Source organism: Gossypium raimondii, chromosome 3 (assembly GCF_025698545.1).
Source record: "Gossypium raimondii isolate GPD5lz chromosome 3, ASM2569854v1, whole genome shotgun sequence".
NCBI lineage: Eukaryota > Viridiplantae > Streptophyta > Magnoliopsida > Malvales > Malvaceae > Gossypium > Gossypium raimondii.
In genome coordinates, this window is record NC_068567.1 from 11,231,897 (window position 1) to 11,245,802 (window position 13,906).

Genomic DNA, 13,906 nt, shown 5'->3' on the forward strand with positions numbered 1-13,906 from the left:
GCCTACCCTTTCTTGTGATTCAGGTATAGCGAGACCACCACATGCCCCAGATTTTTGATCAAAAATTAAGTTGTTCCGTTCACCTCATGCCTCATCAAAATTTGAGCCACCTTTTTCAGGTTTTCAACTCAAATCCCCTTTGGTCTCAAGGCGCCTTTTTACGAGTTTTCACCTTGGCCTCTCCTTTTTTTTTCTTTTTAGACCCCTTTTTTCAAGTGAAATATTTCTTGACTGAGTCTGAGTTCACAGGATTGGCAGGCTTTTACCATCCATCTCGCTCAAGATTAAAGCTCCTCCTGAAAATGCCTTTTTTACCACATATGGACCTTCCCAATTTGGCATCCATTTTCCTCTAAAATCCTTTTGTAGAGGAAGAATCTTTTTCAACACCAAGTCCCCCTCGTAAAATTCTCTGGGACGAACTTTTTTGTTATAGGCTCGCATAATTCGTTTCTGATACATCTGACCATGACGAATAGATTTTAATCTCTTTTCTTCTACCAAGTTCAGCTGGTCATATCGAGATTGAATCCACTCAGCCTCATCCAACTTTAGTTCAGCTAATACTCGGAGAGAAGGAATTTCAACTTCTAGAGGTAAGATTGCCTCCATCCCATAGACTAAAGAAAATGGCGTTGCCCCCGCAGAAGTCCTAACAGAGGTACGATATGCCAGAAGGGCAAAAGGTAATTTCTCGTGCCGCCTTTTGTAGGTTTCATCATTTTCCTACAATTTTCTTGATATTTTTGTTAGTCGCTTCCACGGCACCATTCATTTTTGACGAGACGGTGATTTAATTGTGGTGTCGATCTTGAACCGACTACAAACTTTCACTATTGAGTTGTTGTTCAAGTTCGAGGCATTATCGGATATGATCCTTTCGTGCATCCTCAGACGACATATGATCTCTTTTTTCGAAATTTGTTAATCACGACTTCGTGACATTTGCATATGAAGCAGCCTCCACCCATTTAGTGAAGTAATCAATAACCACAAAGATAAAACAATGCCCATTAGAAGCCTTCGGAGATATTGGCCCGATAACATCCATTCCCCACATGGAGAAAGGCCATGGAGAAACCATAACATGAAGAGGTGACTGTGGTGCGTGCATTTTGTCACCATAGATTTGACATTTATGGCACTTTTTGGCATAATTAATGCAATCCCCTTCCATGGTGGACCAGTAGTACCCAAACCTCATAATTTGTCTGGCCATCGTGAATCCATTGGCATGCGTTCCACAGATACCTTCATGCACTTCTTCCAAAATTTCCTTAGCTTCGACAGCGTCCACACATCTCAACAATACTTGATCTTTTCCTCTTTTATACAAGATATCCCCATCTAGGACATAATCAATGGCTAATCTCCTCAATGTCTTCTTATCATTTTCCGTCGCATGGTCAGGGTACTCACGACTCTTCACATATCGCAATATGTCATGGTACCAGGGGTGATCATCCTTTTCTCCTTCATTGTCAATATTCCAACAATGGGCTGGAGCCTCATAAATGCTGATCTGGATAGGCTTCATATCCTCTAGCCTGTTCACTTTGAACATAGAAGCTAGGGTAGCCAAAGCATCTGCCATCTGATTCTCATATCGTGGGAGATAACTAAAGGTGACACTATCAAATTCCTCAATCAATTCCATAACCAATTTTCGATAGCGGACTAACTTGGGGTCTCTTGTTTCCCATTCCCCTTTGAGCTGGTAAATTACTAATGCAGAGTCCCCGTAAATCTCTAACACCTTAATTTTCTGCTCTATGGCTACTCGGATGCCCATAATGCAAGCTTCATACTCAGCCATGTTATTTGTACAATCAAAATCCAATTTGCTAGTGAAAGGGTAATGATCTCCGCTAGGGGACACGAGTACTGCCCCGATTCCGTTGCCTATAGCGTTTGAAGCTCCATCAAAATTTAGCTTCCAGGGACCACCTTCTTGGAAATCTTTTTCTATAGTTGCAACATACATCAAATCTTCATTTGGGAAATCAAAGTTCAAGGGTTCATAATCCTCCAGCGCTCTACTTGCCAAGAAGTCCGCTATTGCACTTCCTTTTACAGCCTTCTGGTTCACATAGACTATGTCAAATTCAGATAGGAGAATTTGCCATCGGGCCATTCTTCCATTCAAAGCGATTGATTCCATCAAGTATTTCAGAGGGTCTAATTTAGAAATTAACCAGGCTGTATGGTACAACATGTACTGTCTCAGTCTCCGAGTTGTCCAGATCAGGGCACAACATAGCTTCTCGATTGGCGAATATCTTGTTTCGCATTCGGTGAACTTCTTACTGAGATAGTAGATTGCTCTTTGTTTTCGTCCTGTCTCATCATGTTGACCAAGCACGCATCCCATGGAATTTTCAAATACTACCAAATACAGTATGAGCAATTTGTCTGGGCAAGGTGGCATCAGCAATGGGGCGTTGGACAAGTAATGTTTAACTTTTTCAAAATTTTTTTGGCACTCCTCATCCCATACACCTGGATTATGTTTCTTAAGGAGACGGAATATGGGGTCACATTTCTCGGTTAATTGTGAAATAAACCGAGCGATGTAGTTCTGTCTTCCTAGAAAACCTCAAACCTCTTTTTGAGTACGCGGTGGAGGTAATTCTTGTATTGCTCTTACTTTGTCAAGATCAATCTCAATTCCTCTCTCACTGACCACGAACCCAAGCAATTTTCCTGATCTGACCCCAAATGTGCATTTTGCTGGATTTAACTTTAGCTGAAATTTTCTCAACCTCATAAATAATTTCTTAAGGACTTGCACATGTTCCTCTTCCGTGTTAGATTTCGCAATCATGTCATCAACATAGACTTCTAACTCCTTATGCATCATATCATGAAACAGTGTTACCATGGCCCTCTGATACGTTTCCCCTGCATTTTTCAACCCGAATGGCATCACTTTATAGCAAAAGGTTCCCCATAGGGTTATGAATGTAGTTTTCTTCATATCCTCAGGATGCATCTTAATTTGGTTATATCCAGAGAAACCATCCATGAAAGAAAACAGTGAATGCCCTGCTGTGTTGTCTACCAAGGTGTCGATGTGTGGCAAGGGAAAGTTATCTTTTGGGCTAGCCTTATTTAAATCTCTATAGTCTACACACATTCGTACCTTCCCATCTTTCTTAGGGACAGAAACAATATTGGCCACCCACTCAGAGTATTTGACCACTTGCAGGAATCTAGCGTCGAATTACTTTTGTACTTCCTCTTTTATTTTTAATACAACATCTGGCCTCATTCTTCGGAGTTTTTGCTGAACTGGTTTGCAATCTTCCTTTTTAGGAAGTCGGTGAACTACAATGTCAGTATTTAGCCCCGGCATATCTTGATATGACCATGCAAAGACATCCTTGAATTCTCGAAGCAACTCAATGAGGTCTTGTTTTACTTCTTCAGTTATGCATGTGCCAATCTTCACCATCTTTCCCTCTTCTAGGGTTACCGTCTCTACTGTCTCCTTATGAGGTATGATTTGTTTCTCTTCCTGCTCTTCCATCCTCAACAAGTCAGGAAATAGGTTGCAATCTATGTTATCTTCAAAATCTTGAGATTCCTCTAAACACACATCTTGATCAAAAGGATTTCCTAAGTCTATAGTAGAGTTACTCATGTCATTGATATCTCGAGACCTGTTATAAGTACCGAAAAATGTACAGGGAATGTATGAATTTAAGGATTCTTATTTAATATGGTCATGAATGAATGAAAGAATGATCTGGAATGAAGGCATCCAAGATGACTATTCATGTGAAAGAATGAAAAGAATTTTAAAAGAATATATACTCAAAATGCGAAAATATATTTCATTGAAATCACAATGTTCAAATATAAGCCCCTTTCATTTCACAAAAAGTTTCATTTTCTCTAGGCTTAGAACAATTAGCATGTTTTGAATATTACTCTGAAAAAGCTCTAAAAACTTCAGGCATTTCTTCTGCAGTCCAATTGTTTAAAACACTCCCAGGTTCAACGGGATAGATGCCTGATGTACCTCTTTCTTCAGATTTTTCTTCAGATATGGCATTGATGTTCAAGTTTCCTAGCATTTCCTCTGTGATCTCCCTTCTTGGAGTCCTCAGTCCAGAATACATGGTTCCTCCCGATACAAAGGTCATGGATATGTGGGGGAAAGCCATTGGTTCCTAATCAACTTCTTTTCCGTTCACACGCGCCTTCCTCCTCTCTTGTCTTTTCTCCAACTCTTTTCTTCTTTGCTTAGCATTTGGTTTAAATCCTAAACCAAAACGGTCTTGCTTGTCCTTCAGCACTGGTGCCTCTATCCTTCCTTGAAGGCATCTTCCCAGTCCTCTTCCGAGTATAGCTCCTTTCCCAACTGTCATTTGTAGTCCTATCCTCGTGGCTCTAGATATGCTGGGCATCGGGATCTTCTTTCCCTCAATGACAGAGGTCGCATTTACGAACTCTAAGGATCGAAAGAAACATTCAACCGTCTCATCATCTGTTCCCAAATATGGCGCGTCACTGGTTACCGATGCAATGATGTCTTCCTCATCGTCAATCGTAATTAACCGGCCTTCTGTTACCAATTTCAACTTCTGGTGTAATGATGAAGGTACCGCTCCTGCTAAATGAATCCAGAGTCTTCCCAACAAGCAGTTATACGAAGGCTTGATATCCATCACTAAGAAATCCACCTCGTATGTATTTGGGCCAATCAAGAGGGGTATTTCTATTCTTCCCATCACCTTCCTTTCAGTACCATCAAATGCTCTCACTATATTCTGGCATGATTTCATGTGAGAGCTATCCACCGGTAACCTATTTAAGGTGGATAGGGGTAAAACATTCAAGGCTGACCCATTATCAATTAGCACTCCTCCTAACGCATACTCCCCGCAACGGGCAGTGATATGTAATGCTTTGGTGGCTCCTCTTCCCCCCGGCGGTACTTCATCATCATTAAAGAAAATGAAATTGTCGGCACTGATATTGTTAACCAAGTGGTCCAACTTATTCACTGAGATATCGTGAGCGACATAAGTTTCATTTAGCACCTTAATCAACGCATTACGATGTATCTCTGAACTTATAAGCAATTCAAGCACCGAGATACGAGCCGGTTGTTTATGCAATTGTTCTACCACACTGTACTCGCTATGTTTCAAGAATTTTAGAAATTCTCTAGCCTCATTTTCAGTTACCGGCTGATTGACACGCAGTTTAATTTTGTCTGTTTTTACTTTTCCCAACTCAACTGCTAAGGCTTTTCCTTTTCCAAATTCCACTCTCGCGTTTGCTGGATCATAGCGTTTTCCACTTCGTGTATAGAATCTTTCGTCCTATCCTGAAGCGTTTACCAAGCTCTCTTTCCCTGGAATTGTCACATTGCAGTCGTAATTCCAAGGAACCTTTTTGCTATCCTCGTAAGGAAAGGATACAGGTTTCTGGATTATGACCTTTGGCGCTATTTGAATTCTAGATTCTCTGCTCATTGGTTTTGAAATAATTACCACTGGGTGACTAGCCTTTTGGGCTTTCCCCGTGGATCCTTCTTCTGCAGCATAAACTTCTCCTTCTTCTAGTCCATTAATCTCTTCATAAAATTCCAACTCTTTGTTATCCATTAAGTTTTGCACCATGGTTCTGAATTCGGTACATTTTTGGATGTCGTGGCCTTCTTCTGCGTGGAACTCACAAAACTTACTTGCTCCTTCAGGCCTTTCTATTGAATCTTGCTTGATGCGGCCTCCTTTCACAATTTGTTTCCAAACCCATTCAAGGGGGTCCTTATCTCTGCTATATTGGCTTTGACTCTCCTTCCTCCATTCTCAATTATCGCGTTCACCCCTTCATCATGATTGGGCAATGGACTTTCCGTGTTGGGTGAGTCACCAAATTTGACAACGCCCAATTTGATAAGTCCTTCCACTACCTTCTTGAAAGCAGTACAATTTTCTATCGAGTGTCCTGAAATTCCAGTATGATAGTCACACTGAGCGTTTATGTCATACCAGTTTGGATATGGGGGTTGTAGAGGACTTAAATAACGAGGAGCGACAACATACACATTAAATAAATTCTGGTACAACTCCTTATATGTCATTGGAATGGGAGTGAACTGGGGCTTCTCAGTATTTTGCCTCATTCCTGACTCTTGTTTCGATGAGCCCAGTTGATTAATGACCGCTTTCCTCGGTTGACTCACAGTAATTGATTTATCGTAGGCATTCACATTATTCACTTCATTTTCTCTTTTCCTCGGGGCTGTCCTTTTATTGTTCTCCCCTCCGTCTATTCTTCCACTTTTAATAGCATGCTCGATCATTTCGCCGTTCATGATTATATCCGAGAAATTTTTTGAAGCGCTTCCCAACATGTGAGTGATGAATGGGGCTTTTAATGTGTTAATAAAAAGCGTCGTCATTTCTTTTTCCAAAAGAGGTGGTTGCACCTGCACTACCACTTCTCTCCACCTCTGTGCATATTGTCTGAAGCTTTCGTTTGATTTCTTCTCCAAATTCTGCAGAGTTATCCTGTCAGGCATCATTTCTGAGACATGGTTGTATTTTCTCATGAATGCCTGTGCCAAATCTCTCCAAGTAGCAATTTTGGTTCAGCTTAGCTGATTGTACCATTTTAACGCCGCACCTGTAAGACTATCCTGGAAGCAGTGTATTAATAATTGATCATTATTAATATACCCCGTCATTCTCCTGCAGAACATAGTGATATGGGCTTCTGGGCAACTGGTCCCATTATATTTCTCAAATTTCGGCATCTTAAATTTGTAAGGAAGCACCAGATCCGGAACTAAGCTCAGATCTTTCGCATCTATTCCACGATAGCTGTCGATACTTTCTATTGCCCTAAACTTCTCTTCAATCCATTTCCATTTCTCCTCAAACTGCTTTGGTAACTCTTCCTTTACCTTGTCTTTCTCAGCTAGTTCATCGAAATCCGGGACAACAAAATTAACCAGATTATTGCCAGGACTAGAACCAGATCCGACCTGAAGGTTCTTCGGTATTGAAGCATCACCTTGAAGATGCTGAGGCCTAATCGAAACAGAAAGTCTTCGTGGATGTGGTTCAGTCTGAACTTGCGCATGCGGAGGTGTGAATCCTGGAGGAAAAAGCGGTTCATCATTGTTTTCTTCTTCATCACAAATCACAGGACCTTTCCCTTTATCCGCTCCCTTAGTTATTAATTGCGTCAATTTAGTCATTAGGTCATCCTGAGACTCCTTCATCTTTTGTACCATGTCTTTTTGGATCTTTTCCACATGTTCTTTCATTTGCACCTGCCACTGGTCTTGCATTTCCTTTTGAAGCCGTTCTAGTTTTTCCAACTTTTGTTCCATAATTTTTGACTTAGCCCGAGTCTTAGTAATAAAGGTGTCGATTTTCCGTGTTAGTGAAATAATTTTATTCAATTAGGGTCCTTTAATAGTTGTTAATGCATATAATGTGATGCAATGCATGAAATGAATGCAAAAAGGGGCGTTGATTCTAATTCAATTTCATTCTAAAAACTTTACTAGAAAACAAACTTCTTTACATAAGGTGGATTACAAATACGACTTAGCCCTAATACTGAAAACTCTAATTTTCTTAAGTAACGAGGCTAACTCTTGTCCTCGACTTGACTCTAATTCGTACTTCACGCTCAACACATCAGCTTGTACTGCTAACGTCTGCAAATGGTCAGCCACTTCTCGGATTTGAAGCACGGCTTCTCCCATAATGTGATCCCTGTCTCTTACTTGGTTCTGAAAGTAGTGCAACTGCTCAGCTTGACGATCTTCATTAGATTCCAAGTACTCAATCCGAATCTCATAATTTCGCAATGCTGCTTCTAACTCTTCAATTCTTTCTTTCATTTCTTCAATTCTATTTAAGCTTGCCCTTAATTCCATCACAGAATTCCGATTTCGATGCCAATGAAGAGATCCTTCTAATTCACCACTGTTTCTCCACTCCCTTTCTCTTCTCGATTCTCCGACAAACTCCTCTTTAAAGTCTCGTTCTGTGCTTGAATTTCTTGGAACCTCCTTTCCCATTCATCAGCCCTATTCCTTTCTTCTTGAATCTCCTTGCGCCACTGTTCAGAAGACTTTCCCAACCCGGCAGTCCTCATTGATAATCGCAGCTTCTTGTAATCTGTTTTTAAACTATCAAGATCTTCTTCAGCCCTAGCTTTCCCTTTTCTTAGTCGTTCCGCCTCAAGCTTCTGAACATCTGCATCCAGTCTTAAATTCATTTTTTCTTCCTCTATTCGCTCTATCTGCTTTTCCAACTCTACATTTCTTCTTTCAAAATCCTGTTTTAAAATTTCCAGTTCAGAAGGGACGACCCTTAAATGCTCTTCTAATGACCGACTGCCTTCATGACTCGATTTGGGAATATTGTCATTGATTCTTCTGGCCCTCCATTCGTCGTACTCAGGAGTCGTCATTGGTCCTACAGCCAATCTCTTCATTCGTCGAGTTTGGTTCCACGCATTGGATATCTCTCGAATCCTCTTTTTGTAACCATCACTCCCGTATGTGAATTCACACCCGGCTAGTCCCTGGGTTACGGGTATAAACTGTCTTGACCTGTATTGTCTGAGCATTAATAACGGGGCATATCCAATAGCTTCCCAGATTCCAAGTAGAGTGACCCAATCAAAATCACCACACCGATACAAAATTTCGTCTGGAAGTAACCACGGAGCTCTCCATTCAATGTCCTCTTCTTGAAGGCTCTGAAGAATTGCCATCCATTTTTCCATCGAAATGTCATCTCTTCTCGGTGTACCTACTATCTCCTTTAGTGGCGAATAGTTTTCAGAGAAGACCCGATATGGCATCTTATCCACTTTCCAAAAATGACTGTGAAACCACGCAAGTAATAACTGAACACATCCGACGAATCTGCCTTTACCCGCTCGTCGACAGGCATTCAATGATCTGAATGTTTCCGTTAGAATTACTGAAACCGGAGTAACTCCCTTGTCGAGACGGCCGAATAGATCAGTGACTGCCTCATCAATATGCCCCAAAGCTCTAGGAAAGATAACTAAGCCGTATAGGCACAAAGCGAAGACATCTACCCTCTTTTTTACATCTGGATGCACTAGGACCACATCTTTCAAATTCCTCCAAGAAATGCACTTGTTATCCCCTTTTTGTTTGATTCGGGCTGTGACCCACTGCTCACTCATACCTGTTATGTTCATCAATCTTCTCAAAAAGGGTGCATTTGCAGCTCTGAGTAGATTCTATCGACCTGACTCTTCGAACACCAAAGTAAAGCCATATATTCTTCTATCGTAGGTACTAAGTCGACTTTTCCGAACGTAAAACAACTGTAGGCGGGGTTCCAAAATTGTGCGAGAGCCCGAAACAGGTGTTTGTCTACCTTCATATCTAGCAGGTACGGCAAATCTCCATAATCGGAATAGAACAATCGTCTGTCCTCCTCATTCAACTGGCTCCAAATTTCTTTCAATTCTTGCAAATTGTTCTGGGTTACGCTAATACGGGTGAAGTCCCATAACTCAGATTCATATCCTTCAGCCAAACTATCCCCTTTCTCTTGTTGTGTCGTTTCTGACCAAATTTGGACCGCCGCATTATCTTCCACTTTATCAAGAAATCCCCTTTCCATGATAAACTTTCTTTCTAGAAACCGAATATGAACCAACGCCTTTTATAATGAAATGCCATGCAGTTGAAATGTCATGCATCCAAAATAAAACAGCAAACGTTAGTATCAGGTATAAACATACAATCCAAGACAATTCAGAAAGAATGAAAGCATATATCAGGGTATCTACTAGGGTTTGGAGTGACTCTATCTAGGCTAAGTTCCTAAGTCCATTATATGAGGTTTGGCTCTAAAGATAATGTACCCGAACCAGCAGATTCCTCAATCTTCACCATTATAAGCTCATACAGACCGAGTTCGGTTCAGAGGGATACATTTCCCTATGGCTGCACGAAGATGAAAATCTCACGAAGACATAGGTACGGATGTATCCCGAAAGCGATCCACTATCCTGCACGGAGGTGAAAACCTCACGAAGGAGTAGCTTCTCACTCCCACTTAAAAGGGTGTGACCAAAGGTCATGCAATGCAATGCAAAAGATACCAGAATTTAAACAAACTGAGCAATTATAAACCACAATGATGAAAGTTATAATGAAGAATGAAATGCCATGAAAGGATCGTAAATTTAAAACCAAATTTTCAATTTTCGACAAAAAGACAAAAAAGTAATCAACTCGTGGCTCGACTCACTTATTTTGAAAAAGTCCTCAGCGGAGTCGCCAAGCTGTTGACACCATTTTTTGGATGAAAAACGGGGTCGACTTGGGTTTTGAAAAAAAGAAACGGGAGTCGCCACCAATCCTTTTTGAGGTGTGATTGGGTCACCTTGAAAAAGGTTGTTTTTAATAAATAATTTGATTTTATTAAAACAACGGTTTTGGTCCACGAAATTTAGAAAACGGGTTCGGGAGTCGGTTACGCACGAGGAAGGATTAGCACCCTCGATACGCCCAAAATTGGTACCTTAGTTGATTACTTAATGTCTTAACGTCGAAAATTGAAAATTTTGGAAAATTTTAAAAATACGATCCTTGTATTAAAACGTTGAAAATTTTCAGGAAAAAGGGGATATTTCATGTTATTCGAGAAAGAGAATCATATCCAGTAAGTTAGGACACAATGTCTCAAATTCCCAATACGCGGATGAAAAATGTTTATTTAAAAGATATTTTATTATCTCGGGTTTATAAAAAATGAATCATGCCCAGTAAGTTAGGACACGATACTTTATAAATCCCGAGATCATTTAAAACTTGAGTTTGGGAAAGATTCGTGTATTTAGATATATCGTGGAAATCGAAACCCACTAAGTTAGGGTACGATTTTCTCAAATCTAAACACGAAATATTATTTATTCAAAACAAATTTGTTATATTGAATAAAATGAAATACGAAAATCGTAGTAAAAAAATGCGAAAGTCAATTACATTGTTGATATACATGATAAAATCATAATGCACGCAAAAGTAATAAAATGATACAAGCAATAACAACAATATAAAATAAATGAAAGTCATACTTACAATCATATAAAATAACAATATATAAACAAATAAATTAAAACATTCATTCAAAATAATAAAGAAAATGAAATAAATAAGTAATAAACACAATTAAATGTAAAGAGATATACATGTGGATTATAAAATAACATAAAATAATATATAATATACATATTTTAATATATAAATATATATATATATATAAAGACACGTATATAAAATTGAGTATTTGTATATATTAAATAAGTTAGAAATATATATATACATATATGTATAAAAAACAATTATATAATAATAATAATATAATAAAACACATATCTAAAATTTACATAAGTAAATATAAATAAAAACCTAACAATAATAACAAAAATATTAACGAATATAAAAATAATAATAGTAAAGACAATAATAGTAGTAATAATAATAATAATAAATTGACCAGATGTGGACTAAATCGAAATAAAAACGAAAGTATTGGGCAAAATCAAAATAAAAAACGAAAAGGATTAAATCGTGACGCGCGCCGAAAGAGGGGGACCGAAACTGCAAATACCCCAAAGCCCCAAAACGCGCGCTTTGATGGGGACTAAAATGAAACAAAAGTAAAATTACGGGGCTAAATTAAAAATAACAGAAAATAGCGAAGAGGGCCGAATTGCAACGTGCTTCAAAATCGAAGGACTACGCGCAAATATCCCATTTGCGAGAAAATGCACGGATCCTCCCCAGGTCGGGTCACCACAAGAAGTTGAAGAGGGCCTAAACAGGCGCTGTTCTATTTTTAATATAAAAGTAAAAAAACCCCAAAACCATCGATTTTCATTTTTTACAAAAAAAAAAAGAGAGGAGAGAGATGCTCTCCTGCCACGATCCGGCTTGGGCATCCGTGAGCCTCCGCCAGAAGCGCCACTGTGTGTGGCGGTAGAAGGCTCAAAATCGGACCTTTTGGTCCCTTTGTAGCCCACCGCTTCTAGGCCAGAATATAAATAAACTCGTCAAAGGGATACCAAAACTCAAAACGGCCGACACCCTTCGACTTCTCCCCTCCGACGTGGTGCGGGAAAAAAGGTACTCCTTTTCTTTTCTTTTTAAATGTTTTCTTTATTTGCTGGTGTAGAGAGAAAATAAAAAATAAAAACAAATAAAAAAAGGCAAATCAGAAATAAGAGAAACGCAAGTCACCTTCAAACTTTTTTTTTTATTTCTGAAAGTGCTTTTTTGTTTACAAGACGATGAAACGGAAAAAAAAGTCCAGCCCCTTTACCATGGGGACACTCGGCTTTTATAGCCCTAAAATTACATACTGTTTGCTATTATTTCTCTCTTTTTCTCTGGTTGTTGTTGTTCTTTGCAGGTGACGGCGCAAGTGGACGTGGCGGTGATGGACGTCCGGCGGCGTCAGAACGCCAAAGGTCAAAAGGCTAAGGAGGAGGGCGGCGCCTAGGGTTTCAGACTCTGAAACCCTAGTCTGACTTTGACACTTGGGCTTAGGTCTGTTGGGCTAAATTGGGTTGCTGATTTGGGCTTTGGTAGGTTTAGGGTTAATTGGGCTTTAATTTAGGTCTGTTTAATTTTGGGTCATTAGGTTTGAATTGGGCCCGGGTTTGTATTGGGCCATTCGGGTTTGGGTTGATGGGTAAGGTTTAGATGGTTTTGGGTATTGGATAATGGGCCTCGGTTAAGTTTAGGAGAGTTAATTGATTTTGGGTTCTTGGGCCCGGGTCTGGGCAAATTTGCTTTGGTTGTTTTCAATTTATGACGGTTAATATTCTAACTTAATAATTAAGTATTATTATATATTTAATTTGATTTATTTATAAATAAATAAATCATTGCAATATATGTAAAAATAATGTAAAATATAAATTTATTAATATATATATAAAAATAAACTCAATTAAACAATGAAAAGATAATAAATTCTCAAATGTATGTTTGTTTCATTTAAAACAGTTTTTATGAAATATTTTCAGGAAATCTGCCAAACAACAGAAAATATTTTACACAGATTGATCCTAACACCAGAAAAGTAAATCATTTCTAGAAAAGTAAAACAACTTCCAAAAATCATTTTCCGAAAAATATTTTACTAGCAAACAAACGGAGCCTTAGTGAAAATTTTGTTGAATAGCTTGAAATAAACAAGAACGTTATGAAGATTTCATTGATTATTTTATAATATTGCATACAATATTTAGGTTATATTATTTTATATTATTTGTAAAATGTAAATTTTAAAATAAAATTAAAAATAAATTTAACATAGTATAACTAATATATAAAAATAACATGTGCATCACATAAGATAAAAAACTAATTTTTTAATAATTTATTTACTTTGAACTGATTGGACCAATCAAACTGGTGGTATACTTGGTTCAATTAATGGGCAGACAAGGGAGGTTTTCTTTTTGTATTTATATAGTGTAAGCTTTAACATTGTAAAGCGTACTATTAAAAACTGAAAGATCCAGTAACTACTCCTTTAATGAGCTTATAGGATATAGAAAATTAGTTACTAAATTTGCTTAAGTAGATTTCTTGAAAAAAAGGAAAAAGTAAAACCAAAAACAAAGAAAGAAAGGGTAAAGGGTAGCCCAACATATGTATTGGGTAAGGCCTAAGAGATAGAGAAGAAGGAAGTGAATTAGAAGCTGCATCATGTTTACACTTTTATTTTGATCACCTAATTTTTAGGTCGCTTTTATTTTGGCAACCTAATAAAATATTTTTTAAAGTATTGATGGGGTAAAAAAAATTAAGAATTAAAGTGAAAAACGATAGAAACTAAAATAAAGAATTAAAAAAATTGTCAAC

General features: G+C 38.4%; 1 protein-coding gene across 1 annotated transcript; it reads right to left on the reverse strand.

The window, feature by feature from the left end:
* Window positions 1–243: 243 nt before the first annotated feature.
* On the reverse strand, window positions 244–7,354 carry LOC105796013 (uncharacterized). The gene is given in 6 exon segments (XM_052628832.1): window positions 244–306; window positions 424–652; window positions 1,200–3,662; window positions 4,234–5,198; window positions 5,352–5,637; window positions 5,766–7,354. Coding segments are annotated over 6 exon segments (5,595 nt in total).
* Between the last annotated feature and the right edge of the window lie 6,552 nt (window positions 7,355–13,906).